This window comes from Giraffa tippelskirchi, chromosome 12, assembly GCF_054371585.1.
Source record: "Giraffa tippelskirchi isolate mGirTip1 chromosome 12, T2T-mGirTip1v1.2.pri, whole genome shotgun sequence".
Lineage (NCBI taxonomy): Eukaryota > Metazoa > Chordata > Mammalia > Artiodactyla > Giraffidae > Giraffa > Giraffa tippelskirchi.
The window spans coordinates 50,158,404-50,178,624 of NC_137286.1; the positions used below are offsets into that span (position 1 = coordinate 50,158,404).

Consider the following 20,221-nt stretch of genomic DNA (forward strand, 5'->3'; position numbering starts at 1 on the left):
CCCGGGCAGCTCTCATCATGTCACCGTGGCTTCCCTGGTTCTTTGCCAGGAGAGGAGTGAGCAAGGGAGACAGCCGTGCGCTTGGACTCTAACTTACAATCCACGCTGAGAGCTCAGCTTTCCTTGTCAGGTCATCATTGTTGTTCAGTTGCTCAGTTGTGTCTGACTTTTTTTGACCCCATGGACTGCAGCACGCCTGGCTTCCCTGTCCTTCACCAACTCCTGAAGTTTGCTCAGACTCATGTCCATTGAGTCGGTGATGCCATCTAACCATCTCATCTTCTGTCGCCCCTGCTCCTCCTGCCCTCAATCTTTCCCAGTATCAGGGTCTTTTCCAGTGAGTCAGCTCTTCAATTCAGGTGGCTTTCAGCTTCAGTTCTTCCAATGAATATTCAGGGTTGATTTCCTTTAGGATTGACTGGTTTGATCTCCTTGCTGTCCAAGGGACTCTCAAGAGTCTTTGCCAACACCACACCAGTTCAAAAGCATCAGTTCTTCGGGGCTCAGTTTTCTTTATGGTCCAACTCTCACATAAGTACACGACTACTGGAAAAACATAGCTTTGACTAGATGGACCTGTGTTGGCAAAGTGATGTCTCTGCTTTTTAATATGCTGTAGGTTTGTCATTGCTTTTCTTCCAAGGAGTAAGCGTCTTTTAATTTCATGGCTGCAGTCACCATCTCAGTGATTTTAGAGCCCAAGAAAATAAAGTCACCGGATCATTGCTTCAGTATAAAAGTGACTTGGAGTGAGGAGGGGTCAGGGGGAGTTACACACTTTTGAAAGTAAAAATGAAAAGTGGGTTTTTCTGACCTTGTTAGCAGCTGGAAGCACAGACTTCTGGGGTCAGGACGCTAAATGCAGTTTGCTTTTGGCCACTTCAAGGCCTAGGGTTTTGCCTGCCTGTTGGCTGAGCCTCGTTTCCACAGCACCGTCGTGGGGTCTGGGGTCATGTCATTGGCCAGACTTTATTAAAGTGCTTTGGAATCCCCGCCTTTGAGCCCGTGTCTGCTCCGGGGACCAGTGCTCTGAGCCCCAAGTCCCTGGTCCAGCAGAGATGGGCAGACCGTGACACATGGGGCGCTCGCTGTGGCCCAGGAGCCCGGAATCGCCTGTTGGGACCAGGGAAGCTCCGCTGGCTGTGGGTGTTCTGGCTGCTGTGGTTGAGGCAGATCCAGATTCCTTTAGGGTCCCGCTGTCGCCCAGGACTTGGTCTTGGCTTCCCGCTGGGATTCAGAATTGAGCAGGTGTCCAGGGGGTGAGCCACAGGCCAGCTGGCCTCATCGCCACACCCCTGCTCATCCCAGCTGGGTCCAGAGGCCTCTAGAGAGCCCTGGATTTGCAGGGTGTCTCTACACTGAGTGCTTGGGCTGTGACAGTGGCTCATGGGGAGCTTTCCAAGGGCAAGGGCGATGAGGGGTGTGGCCACGGCTGTGTGGAGCCTGGCTCAGGACAGGGCCCCGCTGGGAGCAGAGCAGGGGCATGAGGCTCTGCCTGGGGTCTGTGGCTCCTTGGGGACATTTTGCAAAAGTCCTCCTGCACGAATCCAAGTCTCCTTGGCCAATGGGGTGGCTGCTGGGCTGGAACTGGATGGCCCACGTGGGAAGCCTGGCTGCAAGAGTCAGACAGCCGGGGCACCTCTTTGAGCCTTGGCTTCCCCAGCTGCAGAATGGGGCCATGCAGCAACATCCCTGAGCCGAGGAATGTATCCAGAGTACATGCCACTTAGCGCTGCCCTGCTGTCCTCTTTTTTATTCAGATTCATTTATTTTTGGCTATGCTGGGTCTTTGTTGCTGTGGGAGCTCCTCTCTAGTTGCAGTGCACGGGCTTCTCATTGCAGGGCCTTCTCTCATTGCAGAGCACAGGCTCTGGGGTGCAATGTCGTCAGTAGTGGCGGCACGTGGGCTCAGTAGGTGAGGCTCCCGGGCTCTAGGGCACAGGCTCAGTAGTTGTGGTACACGGGCTTAGCTGCTCCCCAGCATGTGAGATCTTCCCGGACCAGGGATCCAACCCATGTCTCCTGTATTGGCAGGTGGATTCTTTACCACTGAGCCAACAGGGACGCGAGCCCACCTGCTGTCTTCCTAACCGGGCTGGGGACACCGTGGCATGTTCTTGCAACCATGGGAGATGACTGTCAGTCAGGGTCACCTGGGCAGGCTCCTATCCAGAGATGAACCTCAGGCTTTGCCACCTGCCTCATCCTTTGGCCCTCAGATTGAGGGGCGGGGCTTGGGCTGGGTGTGGCAGAGCCGAGCAGGGATGTAAGGGGCCAGCCGGCAGGGTTTTGGGGGGCCCAGCGGGGAGCTGCGGGGGGCGCCAGGGCCTGGCCCCTCTCACCTGTGGCCTCGTCCTCCCCCCGCCCCCAGCAGGTCGGCTCAGCATGTCGGTCAGTGTCCACGAGACCCGCAAGTCACGGAGCAGCACGGGCTCCATGAACATCACGCTGTTCCACAAGGCCTCGCACCCCGACTGCGTGCTGGCGCACCTCAACACGCTGCGCAAGCACCGCATGTTCACCGATGTGACGCTCTGGGCCGGCGACCGTGCCTTCCCCTGCCACCGCGCCGTGCTGGCCGCCTCCAGCCGCTACTTCGAGGCCATGTTCAGCCACGGCCTGCGGGAGAGCCACGACGACACGGTCAACTTCCAGGACAACCTGCACCCCGAGGTGCTGGAGCTGCTGCTGGACTTCGCCTACTCGTCGCGCATCGTCATCAACGAGGAGAATGCTGAGTCGCTGCTGGAGGCAGGCGACATGCTGCAGTTCCACGACGTGCGGGACGCGGCCGCCGAGTTCCTGGAGAAGAACCTGTTTCCGTCCAACTGCCTGGGCATGATGCTGCTCTCGGATGCCCACCAGTGTCGCCGGCTCTACGAGTTCTCCTGGCGCATGTGCCTGGTGCACTTCGAGGCCGTGCGCCAGAGCGACGACTTCAACAGCCTCTCCAAGGACACGCTGCTGGACCTCGTCTCCAGCGACGAGCTAGAGGCGGAGGACGAGCGCGTGGTCTTCGAGGCCGTGCTGCAGTGGGTCCGGCACGACCTGGAGCAGCGCAAGGCCCACCTGCCCGAGCTCCTCCGTGGCGTGCGGCTGGCCCTGCTGCCTTCCGACTGCCTGAAAGAGGCCGTGTCCGGCGACGCCCTGCTCATGGCGGATGAGCGCACGCGGCTGCTGGTGGACGAGGCGCTGCGCTGCAAGGCCCGGATCCTACAGAACGACGGCGTCGTCACCAGCCCCTGCGCCCGGCCGCGCCGGGCCGGCCACACGCTGCTCATCCTCGGGGGCCAGACCTTCATGTGCGACAAGATCTACCAGGTGGACCACAAGGCCAAGGAGATCATCCCGAAGGCGGACCTGCCCAGCCCCCGCAAGGAGTTCAGCGCCTCGGCCATCGGCTGCAAGGTCTATGTCACGGGGGGCCGGGGCTCCGAGAACGGGGTCTCCAAGGACGTGTGGGTGTACAATACCGTCCACGAGGAGTGGTCCAAGGCGGCGCCCATGTTGATCGCCCGCTTCGGCCACGGCTCCGCCGAGCTGGAGAACTGCCTCTACGTGGTCGGGGGCCACACGTCGCTGGCTGGCGTCTTCCCGGCCTCACCGTCGGTCTCGCTGAAGCAGGTGGAGAAGTACGACCCTGGGGCGAACAAGTGGACCATGGTGGCCCCGCTGAGGGATGGCGTCAGCAACGCCGCGGTGGTGAGCGCCAAGCTGAAGCTCTTCGTGTTCGGCGGAACCAGCATCCACCGGGACATGGTGTCCAAGGTCCAGTGCTACGACCCATCGGAGAACCGGTGGAGCATCAAGGCCGAGTGTCCGCAGCCCTGGCGGTACACCGCGGCCGCCGTGCTGGGCAGCCAGATCTTCATCATGGGCGGCGACACAGAGTTCACCGCCGCCTCGGCCTACCGCTTCGACTGCGAGAGCAACCAGTGGACGCGGATCGGGGACATGACCGCCAAGCGCATGTCCTGCCACGCGCTGGCGTCGGGCAACAAGCTCTACGTGGTGGGGGGCTACTTCGGGACCCAGCGGTGTAAGACCCTGGACTGCTACGACCCCACCTCGGACACGTGGAATTGCGTCACCACTGTGCCCTACTCGCTCATCCCCACGGCCTTCGTCAGCACCTGGAAGCACCTGCCCGCCTGAGGCCCGCTGCGGAGCCAGCCAGGTGAGCCCCCACTCCCCTGCCCGAACCCACGCGGGGCAAAGGCTGCATCTTCCAGGGGAGGCTGGGCCAGTCAGGAAGCAGGTGACTGGGAGGGCCTCTGGGACCCCTTTTTTCTACTCTGGAGCCAGAACCTAGGCCCCCCCTCCTTACTTAGAGTTAATCCTGAGCAAAGCATGTCACCCTTTTGTCAGTTGGGGCAACTGTCTTAGACTGGTTCCTGGGGCCTGGCTGCAGATCAGCCATTGGGGGTCTGTGGACACTGAATGTGGTGTTTAGGCTAACTTTCAAAGTCTGAGGGCACAGTCTCCATGCAAGGGGCACCCTCAGGGAACGGGGTCTCCAAGGATGTGTGGGTGTACGACACTGTCGCAGACAGCAGCTGTGAGGTGAGGGTTCCCCAGAACTATCTTAGATCCAGCACCCACTGGAAGTGCTCGTGAATGTGTGCTGAAGGTATATATCCCCGGTTATGGTTTAATTACGGGGAAAGGATGCGGATTAAGAGGAGAGGGCGGAGATGCCTGGGGCAGAGCCCTGGACAGGGATCCAGACGGGAGCACCCCTGTCCACTCCCTGTGTATTAATAGCATCCGTGAGTGACGGCACGCGCACAGTACCGCCCACCAGGGGAGATCACACAGCTTCGGTGTCCAGAGTTTTTATCAGGGCCCCATCGTGTGGGCATGACTGATTGATTCACCACATGGTTAGTCTCAAGTCAGCTGGTCCAGCATGACCCAAAGCCCCCACCCTAGGTCACACGGACGTCAGTCTCAACAAAGACCCTCCTATCGGGTATGACACAGATCACCTCCCAGAAGCTAAGAGCGGGCCTCTGGGGATTGCACCTGGGTCAATTACAGGCAGATTCTTGACTGTCTGAGCCACCAGGGAAGCCCCTTTGTTTGGGCAAGGCCACCAATTCTGTCCTCTGCAAAAGCTGGGTCCAGACCGTTGGAGTCGGGGCATCTGGGGCCGGAGGCTCAGAGCCGTGGTAGCTCAGGGCGAGTCCGGAGTGCAGCCAAGGTGAGCGCCCCACCGGGCGGGCCTGTGAGGAGCAGCAGGAGGGGAGTGGACGGGACACTCAGAGGGGGTGGGTGCAGGTGGCGCGGGGCTGGACGCCGCTGTGGGGATTTAGTGGGGCCGGGGTGCTAGGGCTGGCGGCCCTGGAGGCAGCCTGTGCTTCCCGGTGCGCGGTGGAGCCTCTTGTCTCCTCCCTCCCCTCCACAAGATGGAGAGGAGGCCTTCCTCGGAGCATGGGAACAGCCCCCCAGTAGGGCTGCCCCAGTTACCCCGGGTTACGTCGCTCTCTGATCTCGGCAACATCGTTCCATGAAGTCACTGCGTGAAACAGGAAGGCCACAGTGGAGGCCAGGGGCGAGGTGACATGTTCAGGTGCTCCTTGTGGGCATCAGAGGGGCAGGGGGCTAGCAGGAGGGGCTTGTCCAGGGTGCAGGACGGATGCAATCAGGGGAAGGGGGCCAGCCTGTCCTGGCAGGGCCCTTTCTGGGGGGGTCTTTCATGTAGCCCCCGGAGTGATCCAACCGGCGCTGAGGTTGGATTTGGGTGTCCTGAGCCAGCCTGGCAGGGGTGCAGGGGCTGGGACGGGGTGGGCATCGGAGAAGGTCGTCCATTGTCAGGTGCCAGCTCTTAGCTTGCCTCGGGTCTTCGTCCTTTGGGGCAATGAGGTCCCAGGACCCCCGGTGGGTGGAAGGCAGAAGGCGTCGGTCCTTGGGGCTCCGGGAAGCGTGGGGCAGATTGGGAGACGCCCGGTCACGCCAGGGGCACCTTGACGCCCCCCCAGGCTGTGCTGAGTCTCCAGCCTCTCCAGCCCACAGCTGCTGCCCCGTGCTCCTGCAGATGGGAGGTGCCAGCCCTTGGCCCCGTGCTGTTCAGGTCACAACAACCTCGTGAGGAGCTGGCCTGAGCTGAAAATTCATTTCCTCAATGGCCTGGCGGCTGCTGACAAGAATGCTGAAAGCTCCAGGCGGTGGAGGCAGCCGTTACTTGGCTGGGTTGCTTCTGAATGGAATCTGATGTTTCAGCTGCTAAGTCAGATCCAGCCAGGCCTTCGAGGCCCTTAAAGAGCTCCATCCCTGGCAGGCAGGCGAGGCTGGCCCCCGGGAAGGCATCAGATCCGTACAGGTGCGAGGCCTCGTAAAGAACGGCCTGGGTGGGAACAGGCTTTGTTCTCCTTTAAGGTTTCTCGGCTTTGTTTGTTGAATCTGCTCTCTTCCTCTCTGGGAGAAAAATCTGACCGGCCACAGATCTTGGTCCCCTGGGGAGTAGGCTTCAAAGAAAACGTTGGCGTCTCCTTGTTGGAAACCTGTGGTCACCTGTGGGCCCTGACATCTTGTCCCATCTCAGGCCACCCAGGGCCAGGGGCTCTGACCTTGTCTAGTGTTGGCCTGTCCTCAGGACCCTGGAGGGCAGTTCCTCCCAAGTGGGAGAGGGTAGGCGGCAGGGAGGTCAGCAGGACCCCATGAGCCTGCTACTTTCTTAGGACTTTCCCGTTTCAGGGACTGGGGAAGGGAAGCAGGCGTGGGCCCTCAGCTCTGACTCTTGCTGGCTGCTTGACCCCAGTTGCTTAACTTCCCTGAGCCTCAGCTTTCCCATCTGGGAAATGGGGATAAAAATTGTATTAGTCACAGTAGTTGAGTAGAAGAGATCAAGTGAGGGGCTGGGTTCAGATTCAGCTTTCCTTTGAGGTTGTGATGAGGCGAGGATGGTGGTGATGGTTTTGGAATGCTTTGGGCGGCCGGGGCCTCTGGATGGGAATGTCCCTGGGCCAGCCGCTCCTGGAAGGGTCCCTCTCGCACGGTCGGGATTGCCCTTTCTGCACCCCTGGCCGAGTGATGCACAGGCCTTGTTTCTTCTGCGCTCCCCAGCCCGTGGCAGGGTGCTATGGTCTCAGATGAGGACCTGGCAGGGGTGCTAGGGCAGAGGGTGACACCTGGGTGTGCCCGGGCCGCCCTTGGCTCTGGGTGGATGGCGCAGTTGTGGCAGGACAGCCACCTGCCTCTGCTGCTGCCGGGACCCGCGCAGAAGGCCCCGGCTCAGGTCCCGAGGGTGGTCCTGGGCTGGGGGTGGGGGGTGGCAGGTGGACGGGGTGGGAGGGGCCCCGGACAGCAGCGGTGGGTGAGGCGCTGTGCTCAAGCACCCTCAACAAGGCTCACGGAGGTCGGATGAGCAGAGACTAGTGCCCCTGCTGCCCCCTGCCCCTTCCAGCATGGACCACCCCCCCTCCACCCAGCCTGGCTGCCAGCCGGGAACCCCCAGTGCCAGGGCCAGAGAAGGGGGTCTGTACCCAGCGTGTCCCCTGAGTGCCCCCTCCCTGCGCTACTGTCCCAGCCCCTCCTGCAGGCATCAGACCGGCCTGGGGTCCAGCCTGCAGTGCCTCTCGGGTCCCCGAGCCAGAGACTCCGCTTCAGGGACCACCAGCCGGAGAGCCCCACACTCTGCAGCCCCTCCTCACCACCCTGGGTGACTCCTGCGGTCATCCCCAAGTTCTCTGTTTCTCAGCCGTGAGCTCCTTCCGCCTCGGAAGCGTTTGTCAGAGGTGCTGCTGGTACTGAGACCTGGCTGGTGTCAGGCCACAGCTGGTGAGGGCCGGAGCTGGATCTGAACCCGGGCCGGGCCCCAGGCCCTGAGCATCCCTGTGTCTGTGCCCTGGCACCTAGCGCTGCCCACTGCAGCCCACACGAGTGCTGCCCGGCAGTGGGGGTTGGTGCTCTTCGAAGCTGACCGCCGGCAAGATCTCCAGGGCTAGCCCTTCACTCTCAGGTCACAGTCTGATCCTTGTCTCTAGGTGACAGCGGCCAGGAGGCCACTGGAGCTGGGGTGGGCGCCCATCTCTCTGGGCTGCCTGCCAAGTGTAGACCATGCATGGACATTCTTTTCTCTTGTTCTCTCTCCCTGCCCTGAGCCTGCCTGCCTCTGGCCTGTGGTCTTTAGAGCATCAGGGCGGAGATCCAGGCTGCCAGGAGCTGTCTTCTCCTCCTGGGCACTGTGGGGGACCAGCCACGGGAGTGGGGGTGGGCAGGGCACACGCTCCAGTCCCTCTCTGGGAAAGGCTGAGCCTGTGATCCCCCCACCCAAACTCCTGGGCAGGGGCCCCGCCACCACTGGAGGGCAGATTCAGCACATCCTGTCCTGCCTTAAAGAGGTGGCGGCCAAGAGGAAACCCCCGAGCTCAGGGTTCAGGGCTGGGCTGAAGGGGGGTGAAGCACCCTGCGTCCGTCCATCCATCTGCAGAGCTGTGGCCCTGTGCCAGCCGGGATGGCGTTGGTGGTTGCGGTCCGCCTGCCAGGCCCCCCGTGGGTGACCCTCAGGACAGCGAAGGGCGGGCACAGGGCTGGCGGGGTGGCTGTGCATGGTGATGGGGTGACCGCTGACCCCACATCTGCTCTGCGGGGTGGACATGGGTCCTGTTGACTAGAAAAACATGCATAACCTAAGGGTTGAGATTATGTTTTATTCGGCAGACAAAACTCAGGACTCAGGCACAGAACACAGCATCTCAGCTGTGAGGGACCGCTCTGAAGGTGTCAGAGGGGGAACCAGGATATATAGGAGATTGTGCAACGAAGACCAGGGAGTCTGAACATGAAAAGATAACTGTTAATTAAAGAAAACCAGCAGCTCAGCTGGTAAAGAATCCGTCAGCAACGTAGGAGACCCCGGTTTGATTCCTGGGTCTGGAAGATCCCCTGGAAAAGGGAATGGCAACCCACTCCAGTATTCTTGCCTTGAGAATCCCATGGACAGAGGAGCCTGGCAGGCTACTGGCTCTGGATTCGCAAAGAATCGGATGTGACTGAGCACAGCACAGACATCGCAGAGTGGCGCCCTGCCCCAAGGGGAAGTCCATGTCCACCTTGTGTGCCAGGAGGATGAGGGCGGCCCAGGCCCCCGAGTTTTGGGTTCACCACCTTAGAGTATCTCTGGGTGTTCGGGGCCCATGAGGAGCTCTGACTAGTGAAGACCTTGGAGGGATTGGGGGGCCTTCACCAGCCCCACTGAGAAAACAGCAGTCGCCCTGCCCAGCCCATCCTTCTGGGAGCTTGCCAACCCCTGGGCTCCACCAGCTTCTGGCAGAGCCGGAGTCCACCTTCCAGAACCGTGGGAGCGAGGGCTGCATCCCACTGAAGGAGAAATGTCCACAGGTCCCTGCGCCAGCTGGAATTGTGTTCATGATACTGTTACTTAAGCAAGTACAGACTTAGGACTAGATGTGAGCTCCCTGCCCTTGCGGCTCTTTCACAGCTGTGAGGCTGACAGTTGCACAGGTGAAACGCACCCAGAGCTGTGAGACCGAGGATGCGCTCGCTGGTGACTGAGGCTCTTCCTGAGGTTGTCGTCTCTGCCTCTCGGATGGCTGAGTGTGCGGGTTTACGGTGGGGTGGGGGAGAGCCTGCCTGTGGAGGGGAGCCGGGAGCCTCCGTCTCTTTCCTTTTGGAGTCCCCGTGAGCCCCCCTCTGGCAGCTGGGTGTCATGGGGGGGTCATCTGTGTCTCCTGGCACAAACCTGCCTCCTTGGTTTAGGGCCAGCTCTGAGCCTGTGGCGCTCAGCTGGCCAGAGTGAGAGGATCTGGCATGGAAATGGTGCGTGGGTGGGTGTGGACCGTCGGGGTGGGGAAGACCCTTGGCGAGTACCCCAGCCCTGTTCCCAGTACTCCAGAGAGCTTGTTTTTGTTTTTAGTATCTATTTATGTATTTTGCTGCGCCAGGTCTTAGTTTCATCTTTACTCTCTGAGCCACCAGGGAAGCCCTCAGTTTCGGCGCATGGGATCTTTGATCTTCGTTGCAGCATGCCAACTCTTAGTTGTGGCATGCAGGATCTAGTTCCCTGACCAGGGATTGAACCCGGGCCCTCTGCACTGGACGCATGGAGTCTCAGCATCTGGGCCACCGGGGAAGTCCTCAGAGAACCTGTTGTTAGAACCGCACAGAGGTGGACAGCCCCTGCGCTGCTATCCCGCATGTTCCCCGCTCCGCACCCGCTCCGGCTCCTTCCTGGGCCTGCTGTGTCCTTTCTCCACTAGGTGAGCAGCCCAGGAGCTGAGCTGCAGCCAGGGACCCCACCTTCTGGATGGACACACGGCCACGGCCACATCCCTGCTTGGAGTCCGGCCAGATTATGCCAAGCTGTCGCTGTGGGTTGGGCTTTAGAAACTGACCGTACTGGCCAGTTGGCTTTTCCTTGTTGCTCCCAGGACGTTTTATACTAAACCTTTCACGCGCATTAGATGGCTCCATCCTTCTCTGGGGGGCAGGTATCTCTCCTCGTTTTCCACAGGAAAATGTGAAGCTCAGAGCAGATGCCGCACTGATTGAGAGCCCGGCACTGGAGTGTGAGCTCTGCGACCATCTGACCTCGTCCACCACTGCGCCCGTCCCGTGGGGTCCGGGTTGTCAGGCTGTGCAGGGAATATCTGTCAAGTGCAGGAATGAATGTGTTGGCTGCTGCCCGCAGCTGTGTTGTTCTTCCTGACGACGCGACTAACCATGCCCACGTCTGCACACCTCCCCCCGTTCTCTGACCGTGTCCGCCTGCTCCCTTACCATTTCCACCTCAGGGGCCTCCGTTCAGTTCTCAGAAGTGCAGGACTCCCACCCCAGCGTCTTTGCACATGCTACTCCTTCTGCCTGGACTGCTTTTTGCCTCTCGAACAAACCCATCTGTCCTGCAGGTCTAAGGGTGTCCTTCCCACAGCCTCTGGCAAAGTAAAAGTCCTTGTTTCAATCTCTTTTTCTTTTATTATTTAAAAAATTTTTATTTTATATCGGAGTATAGTTGACTAACAATGTTGTGTTAGTTTCAGGTGTACAACAGAGTGATTCAGTTATATGTATACTTGTATGTATGCTTTTTCAAATTCTCTTCCCATTTAGGTTATAGAATATTGAGCAGAGTTCCCTGTGCTATATAGTAGATCCTTGTTGGTTATCTTTCAATTTTTTTATTACTTAAAAAACAATCTTTTTATTGGAGGACAATTGCTTTACAGTATTGTGCTGGTTTCTGCCATACATGTTGTCTGCGCTGGGTCTTTGTTGCTGCCTGGGCTTTTCTCTACTTTTGGGGAGTTGGGGCTAGTCTCTGTTACGGTGTGCGGGCTTCTCTTGTCGTGGCGCACAGGCTGCAGGGCGTGCAGGCCTCAGTAGCTGTGGCTCCCGGGCCCTAGCGCACAGGCTCAGTTGCTCCATGCCATGTGGGATCTTCCCAGACTGGGGATCGAACCCGAGTCTCCTGTGTTGGCAGGCAAATTCTTTATCACTGAGCCACTGGGGAGCCCCTCGTTATCGTTTTAAAATACAGCAGTGTGTACATCTCAGTCTCAAACTCCCAGTCTGTGCCAACCCCCAGCTCTTCTCCTCTGGTAACCATAAATTCACTCTCTGAAGTCTGTGAGTCTGTTTCTGTTCTGTAAATAAGTTCATTTGTATCATTTTTTCGTATCTATAAGTGATATCCTATGATATTTCTCTTTCTCTAACTTCACTTAGCATGAATCTCTAGGTGCATCCATGATGCTGCAAATGGCATTCTTTCTTTTTTTTCTTAACTTCAGTTGCTCAGTCGTGTCTGACTGCGACCCCATGGACTGCAGCACGCCAGGCTTCCCTGTCCATCACTAACTCCCGGGGCCTGACTCAAACTCCTGTCCACGGAGTTGGTGATGCCATTCAACCATCTCATCCTCTGTCTTCCCTTCTCCTCCTGCCTTCAGTCTTTTCCAGCATCAGGGTCTTTTCCAATAAGTCAGTTCTTCACATCATGTGACCAAGTATTGGAGCTTCAGCATCAGTCCTTCCAATGATATTAGGACTACTTTCCTTTAGGATTGACTGGTTGGCTCTCCTTGCAGTCCAAGGGACTCTCAAGAGTCTTCTCCAACACCCCAGTTCAAAAGCATCAGTTCTTCGGTGCTAAGCTTTCTTTATGGTCCAATTCTCACATCCACATATGATTACTGGAAAAACCACAGCTTTGAGTAGACGGACCTTTGTTGGCAAAGTAATGTCTCTGCTTTTTAATATGCTGTCTAGGTTTGAGTCGGACACGACTGAAGCAACTTAGCAGCAGCAGCAGCAGCAGCTAGGTTTGTCATAGCTTTTCTTCTAAGGAGCAAGCGTCTTTTAATTTCATGGCTGCAGTCACTATCTGCAGTGATTTTGAAGCCCAAGAAAATAGTCTCTCACTGTTTCCAATTGTTTCCGCATCTATTTGCCATGAAGTGATGGGACCGGATGTCATGATCTTTGTTTTTTGAATGTTGAGTTTTAAGACAACTTTTTCACTCTCCTCTTTCACTTTCATCAAGAGGCTCTTCAGTTCCTCTTCGCTTTCTGCCATAAGGGTGGTGTCATCTGCATATCTGAGGTTACTGATATTTCTCCTGGCAATCTTGATTCCAGCTTGATTCCAATGCTTCACCCAACCTGGCATTTTGCATAATGTACTCTGCATATAAGTTAAATAAACAGGGTGACAGTATATAGCCTTGACGTACTCCTTTTCCCTATTTGGAACCAGTCCATTGTTCCATGTCCAGTTCTAACTGTCGCTTCTTGACCTGCATACAGATTTCTCAGGAGGCAGGTACGGTGGTTTGGTATTCCAATCTCTTTAAGAATTTTCCAGTTTGTTGTGATCCACACAAAGGCTTTGGTGTAGTCAATGAAGCGGAAGTAGATTTTTTTTCTGGAACTCTCTTGCTTTTTCGATGATCCAGTGGGTGTTGGCAATTTGATCTCTGGTTCCTCTGCCTTTTGTAAATCCAGTATGAACATCTGGAAGTTCTCAGTTCATGTACTGTTGAAGCCTGGCTTGGAGAATTGTGAGCATTACTTTGCTAGCGTGTGAGGTAAGTGCAACTGTGTAGTAGTTTGAGCATTCTTTGGCATTGCCTTTCTTTGGGATTGGAATGAAAACTGACCTTTTCTAGTCCTGTGGCTACTGCTGAGTTTTCCAAATTTGCTGGCATATTGAGTGCAGCACTTTCACAGCATCATCTTTTAGGATTTGAAATAGCTCAGCTGGAATTCCATCACCTCCACTAGCTTTGTTCATAGTGATGCTTCCTAAGGCCCACTTGACTTCACATTCCAGGATGTCTGGCTCTCGGTGAGTGATCACACCATCGTGGTTATCTGGGTCGTGAAGATCTTTTCTGTATAGTTTTTCTGTGTATTCTTGCCACCTCTTAATATCTTTTATTTCTGTAAGGTCCATACCGTTTGTCTTTTATTGTGCCCATCTTTGCATGAAATGTTCCCTTGGTATCTCTTATTTTCTTGAAGAGATCTCTAGTCTTTCCCATTCTATTGTTTTCCTCTATTTCTTTGCACTGATCACTGAGGAAGGCTTTCTCATCTCTCCTTGCTGTTCTTTGGAACTCTGCATTCAAATGGGAATATCTTTCCTTTTCTCCTTTGCCTGTTTTCTCTTCTTTTCTCAGCTATTTGTAAGGCCTGCTCAGACAGCCATTTTGCCTTTTTGCATTTTTTTTTCCTTAGGGATGGTTTTGGTCACCACTTCCTGTACAGTGTTACGAACCTCTGTCCATAGTTCTTCAGGCACGCTGTCATATCAAATCCCTTGAATCCATTTGTCATTTCTACTGTATAATCATAAGGGATTTTATTTAGGTCATATCTGAACGGACTAGTGGTTTTCCCTACTTCTTTCAATTTAAGTCTGAATTTTGCAATAAGAAAAAATTGTCTCGTAACAGACTTAATAAAAAGTCTATTTTGTCTGATACAATTATTGCTACTCCAATTTTCTTTTGATTTCCATTTGCATGGAGTACTTTTTTTCATCCCCTCATTTTCAGTCTGTAGGTGTCCTAGATCTGAAGGTGGGTCTCTTGTGGACAGCATGTATATTGTTCTTTTGCCATTTTGTTAATTGTTTTGGATTTGTTTTTGTAGATCTTTTTTCATCCCATTTTGTTCTCTTGTGATTTGATGACTAACTTTAGTGTTATGTTCGGATTCCTTTTTCTTTTTTGTGTTTATCTATTGTCAATATTTGGTTTGCAGTTACCTTAAAGTTTTGATATAGCAGCCTATATATAAACAAGTTTAAGTTGCTGTTTTTTTAATTTCAAATGCATTTCCAATATCCTGCATTTGTATTCTCTTCTCACAGTTGATGTCATATTTGTGTGTAGGTCATCCTACCTTTACTGTATGTTTACCTTTATCAGTGAGTTTTCCCATTTGTAGTTTTTTTGTTTCTAGTTGTAGCCTTTTCTTTTCCACCTCGAGAAGTTCCTTTATCATTAGCTGCAAAGCTGGTCTGGTGGTGCTGAATTCTCTTAGCTTTTGTTTGTCAGTGAACCTGTTGATTTTTCCACCAAATCTGAATGAGAACCTTGCTGGGTAGAGTATTCTTTGTTGTAGATTTTTTCATCAGTTTAAATATATTGTGAAGCTTCCCAGGTGGCTCAGTGGTAAAGAATCCTCCTGTCAATTCAGGTGATGTGGGTTCATTTCCTGGGTCGGGAAGATCGCCTGGAGAAGGAAATGGCAACCCACTCCAGTATTCTTGCCTGGGAAATCCCGTGGACAGAGGAGCCTGCTGGGCTATAGTCCATGGTGTCACAAAGAGACGACTGTGTTCTCAGGAGGTGTCTAAGCAGCCCACCTGCTGATGGGTGGGGTCAGGTCCTGGTGAGAAAATGACACCCTCCAGGAAGGCTCACATTAGTGAGTACCCCCCAGAACGACCACCTTCAATGTCTTTGTCCCCGCCGTCTCCACAGCTGCCCCCACCTCCACAGGAGACCCTCCAGTACCAGCAGGCAGATAGATCTGGCCCAAGCTCTTACAAGGTCACTGGTTGTTTTCTTATTTGTTTTTTACTGGGTCCTTGTGTGCATAAGATCTTCTGTGCACCTTTCAAGAGTGGAGTTTGTTTCTCCCAGTCCTGTGGAATTCCTGCAGTCCAACCCTGCAGGACTTCTGCCAGCTTCTCTTGAGGTGCCTCCTCCCATTCCAGACTGGGAGCCTGACGGGGCTCAGAGCTTTCACTCCTGTGGGACAATTTCTATAATAATTTCCAGTTTGTGAGTTGCCCTCCTTGCGGGTATGGGATTTGATTTTATCGTGATTGCACCCCTCCTACCATCATATTATGGCTTCTTCTTTGTCTTTGGACGTAGCGTATCTTTTTTGGTAGGTTCCAGCATTTTTTGTTGATGCTTGCTCAGCAGTTAATTGTATTTTCGGTGTTTTTGTAAGAAGAGGTGAGCTCACATCTTTCTGCTCTGCCGTTCTGTCTCCGCTACTGTTTTATGCACTTGCTTTCTTCCATGTTTTATTGGCTTTTTTTTTCCTTTGAGTGGAGCTCAGTTTCACTTGCTCATAGGTTGTTGGTGCAGAAGGTTCTCACCCAGGACTTTAGACCAGTTCCTGGTGCAAAATGGCTCTCTAATCTCTTTTAAGTTTTGTGTTCTTTTTCCCCACATATAGCACTTCTTTGTGTATTGGCTGTATACATTTGTGCATACAAGCCTGCAGTTTCTCCCACTGGAGCACGATCCATGGAGATGGCAGCTGTGTCTGCCGTTCCCTTTCTCTGGGCCTGGCACGGTGCCTGCTGGGTTGAGGGTGTGCAGAGTGTGTGTCTGGAGAAGCTGGATGGAGGTGAGCAAAGCACAGCTCAGGGAGGTGACGGGCGAGCTCCATTCTCAACCCAGGCCTTCCTCCTGGGGCCTGAGCCCCAGCCCCTCCATGTGGCCTTGCGATCACGTCCGGCTCCAGGTGAGGACAGAAGACAGTGGGCGATTCACCTTTTCTCTCTCGTTCCTCTGCAGATGCTGCGTGTTTCGCTCTTGCACGTGGCCCTGACCTTGTCCGTGGGACGCTCCGCCTGGCCCACCAGCCCTGGGAGCGGCGGCCTCGGGGGCTGCTCTGAGCTTCAGGGAAGAAGAGCCGTCTCCCGCATCCTGTGGGTCTGGTTGAGGCCTTGCCTGCTTTGCAGTGGTTTGCGGGGGGGAGAGGACCTTCCAGGGGGGCGTGGACAGACAGCAGGACGCCCTCAGCCTTGAGGAGACAGACATGTCTGCAGAGCCTTGAGGGCATCCTGGACTGGGGCAGGGGGCTGAGGGGGGGTCCCTGGAGGGGGGGTGGGGCGGGGGCAGCACAGCCTTGGGCTCCGGGCTTCCCCGGCGGTACTGTAAAGTCTCCCCACAGAGGACGCCCCCAGCCCCTGGGAATGGGTGCTGAGACCAGATTGTGCTGTGGAGAAAAGTCTTAAGGGAGAGAACAGTTCAGAGACACCTACCATGTTTTCTTAGCAACTGACCTCCAGGCCACCAGTGTTAAATAGGCTCCTGAGAGTCAGGCCTCACCCCCAGCGACCTCACCATCTCCCGGTCAGACCAGCCATGCCCTGGGTGCACTGCCCTGGTGTGCAGAGGCCCTGGGTAGCACGTGCCCATGGGGCTGCCCATCACCTCCCCTCAGAGCCCAGCCCAAGAGGCCACAGTGACCCCATTTCCTGCCAGGAGCACACTGGCCCCCGAGTGGGACCCTACCTGCCCATACCAGGAGCAGATGTGAGCTGGGGACCACTGGGGGACTCCAGGGTGCCCATGACAGACCCCACTGCGGCTGGACTCAGCTTGGAGGGTGACAAAGCCCCGTGATGCTGGCCCCTCAACCGGGGCCCACTGTCCTCTGGTGTCTCGACCTTCCAACTGGTGATGGGGTCCGGCTCACGTGTCCCCGAAGCTCAAAACGTGACAGTGGTCACAAGAGAACTGCCAACCATTTGTTCATTCTCCCACCTCCCAAATATTAGGCACCTCACAGGTCCAGCTGCAGCCTCGGGTTTCTGGAAAGGTCTGCTCCTACCTGCGGCCTCCTTCACCTGGTGTTCGAGGGTCTCGGCTTGTCCCTCACCTGCCCCGGTGCACCGTGCTGGCCAGAACAGGTGGTTTCCCAGGCCACCTGCTGTGTGCACCATGCACCAGGCTGGCTCAGCCTTGGGGCTCCCAAGTAGGCGGTAGTACTCGTGGGGCCGGTTGCTTTCCAGTTGGCCCTGCCCCCTTACAGGACCTCTGTGCTGGCTCCGGGCCTGTGGGTGTCTCCTGGGGCCCTGAGGGCATCTTTAGGGAAGGATTCACCCACAGATGTGCACCAGCCATAGGCCATCAGCTTCCCCTGGGGAAAAAGCAGAAGGCACGTCTCCAGGTTCCGGGGACCCCACGGCCCCCACCTGTGCCAGAGGCCACCCCTTGCTCTCAGTGCTTCCTCTCAGCCACCCAGAAGCCGGGGGCCTGGTCCCAGGAGATGGCTCAGCCTGAGAAGCCGGGGAGGCCCAGGGAAGTGGCAGCCCTGGTCCAGTGCCCACACCACCTGGAGGGGCCCCCGCGGCCTGTTGGATTGCTGCACTAAGCACAGATCTGACAGCACAAAGGACCTCACAGTGGTGCTTTCTCCAAAAGTTGTGTTGTTTTTACCCATTTCTAACTTAATAAAAGAGTTGAGAAACCTTGCCTTCCTGGGGTGCTGAGGCCAGTCTTCGGGGACGCAAGGCATGAGCAGGCTGATGATTTCCGCCCCAGCAGTCAGGGCTCACGGCCTGCTGTGCTGGGGGAGACCTGCTCTCCTGAAGGACCCACAGTCACCCAGAGGACAGGGCCTCCTCTCCTCAGCTCATTTCAGCAGCACAAGCCTTACAGTGATCCTCATGTGGAGTGCTGAGTACTCCTTCCCTGAAGCCCATGCATGAGTATCAACTAAAGGTGTCATTCCACTGATTGCCACTTTGTGTGCTCTGAGCCCCCAGTTAGGGCTTATTTGTGTGACAGAAACACAAGCAGCGTTAAGGGAGGCATCACTACTCCAGTGTCTGGCATCGATTACAACACTGATGCCCATGGTCGCCTGCTCTCCTTTCACGCATTTTCGTAGCGATTAGGCACTGTAAACTCAGGAAGGTGGGACAGACAGGGCTGTGACAGCCACACAGTAAAGAGGAGGCCCTGTACAACGTCCCACCACAGGCTCTGGACACACTAGACACACCCCTGATCAAGGGGACAACAGCCAGCACACCCTGGGGAAAGATGAGGCTGGCGTGCATTCCAATAGTGGCCTTCACACCAACAATACTGGACTCACACAGTCTATACAAGGATGCTCCCACTTAAAAACACCCCTTCAGGAGCACAGTAAGTAAAGTAAAAAAGCAGAGAAACTAAGCCCAATTAAAAGAACGAGAAAGCCTGTCAAAGAACAAATAATGAAGCAGACCTCACCAGTCTACTAGACCCCATGTTCAAAGAGCAGGTAATAGAAGTGCGAAAGTCATTAAAGATTATTGATAGAAATTACTTCAAGCATCTTTTCTGGACACAGTGGGTATGAAGCTCAAGATCAATCGCAGAAAGAAAAATGGGGAAAAAACCAAATACACGGAGACTAAACAACATGCTACTGAAGAAGCGCTGCTCAAGGATCAGGTCAAAGAGGAAATCAGAAAATACCCTGAGACAAAAGACAAGGAGAACGCAATCTTAGAAAATCTATGGGACGCAGCATCACAGTTCTAACAGGGAATTTCATAGCGATACAGGCCTTCCTAGAAAAACAAGAAGAATCTCAAGTAACCTAAAAGAATTAGAACGAACAAAACTAAAGTCAGCAGAAGGAAGGAAATAAGAAGTTCAGAGAGAAAATAGAGATTAAAAGAGAACAATGAAAAAAAAAAAGTGAAACCAAGCTACTTTTTAAAAAATAAAATCAACAAACCTCTAGTCAGGCTCACCAGGATAAAAAGAGAGAAAACCCAAATAATCAAAATAGGAACAGAAGAAGAGAAATAACTTCCAGTACCACAGAAACACAAAAACATCATGCTAGAATACTACGAACAGTTGGTGGTGGTGTAGTCGCTAAGTGATGGCTGACTCTTGCGACCCCATGGACTGTAGCCCACCAGGCTCCTCGGTCCAGGAGATTTCCCAGGCAAGAACACTGGAGTGGGTTGCCATTTCCTTCTGCATGGGATCTTTCCAACCCAGGAATCAAACCTGGGTCTCCTGCATTGCAGGCAGATTCTTTACTGACTAAGCTATGAGGGAATCCAGTGAACAGTTAGGCAGCAACAAACTGGACAGCATAGAAGAAACAGCCAAGTTTATAGAGACATACAGCCTGCCAAAATTGAGTCAAGAAGAAACATCATTTTAACAAGCCAATCAGTCACTAGAAGTGAAACAGAATCTGTAATTGTAAAAACTCCCTGCAAACTGAAGTCCAGGACTGGACAGCTTCACTGGGGCATTCTACCAAACAAAGAATTTATCCTGATCCTTCTCAAACCCTCCCAAAACACTGAAGAGGCAGGAACAATCCCAAAATCACTCTATGACGCCACCATCACCCTGATACCAAAACTAGACAAAGCCACTACAAAAAAAATTTACAGGTAAATGGGGACCAGGAGACAGGGCCTCGGTTACCTTTTGTTGAATGTTCCTGGGCCAGTTACAACTGCCAGGTGAGGGTGGACTGGGTGGGTTCCTCTCCAACACGTCTCCTGGTCTGTGCCAGCTGGTTCCAGACACTGGAATTCACTTCGAGTTTCACTGCAGGCATCCTGCTGGGGTCACCCTCAGCCAGCCCAAGCACTCAGAAATTTTTACCAACAGAAAGATGTCCTTCCTACAGCAGCTTCTGTCATTTGGACATGCTTTGTGCATGAAGAAAGTACTTTTTATCCTCCACTATTGCAGCAATGAAAAAAAAAGTCAATAAACAAGACTCATAAAAATATGGGAATATTTAAAATAAAAAAATCAGCACACTGAGGGACTTCCCTAGTGGCCCTGTGGTTAAGACTCCTCACTCCCAATACAGGGGACAAAGGTTCAATCCCAGGTCAGGGGACTAAGATCCCACATGCTGCATGGTATGGTCCTAAAAAAACTAGAAAACAGAATTCAGCAGTACATAAGAAGGATTATACACCATGGTCCAGTTGAATTCATTCCAGGTCTTAAGGATGGTTCAACATACACAA

At 54.4% G+C, this 20,221-nt stretch overlaps 1 protein-coding gene across 3 annotated transcripts in view; it reads left to right on the forward strand.

Annotated features, from left to right (window-relative positions):
* KLHL25 (kelch like family member 25) overlaps positions 1-17,691 on the forward strand; it is a 51,260-nt gene extending 33,569 nt beyond the window's left edge. For 2 of the 3 annotated variants that reach the window (XM_081550459.1, XM_081550458.1), the window contains 2 exons: positions 2,375-4,177; positions 16,005-17,691. In XM_081550459.1, the coding sequence (XP_081406585.1) occupies positions 2,386-4,155 (1,770 nt within the window). In that variant the 5' untranslated portion in view covers positions 2,375-2,385 and the 3' untranslated portion in view covers positions 4,156-4,177; positions 16,005-17,691. Of the gene's footprint in view, positions 1-2,371; positions 4,178-16,004 lie in introns of all 3 variants that reach the window. The other variant, XM_081550460.1, reaches the window with a different exon arrangement.
* The last annotated feature ends 2,530 nt before the right edge of the window (positions 17,692-20,221 follow it).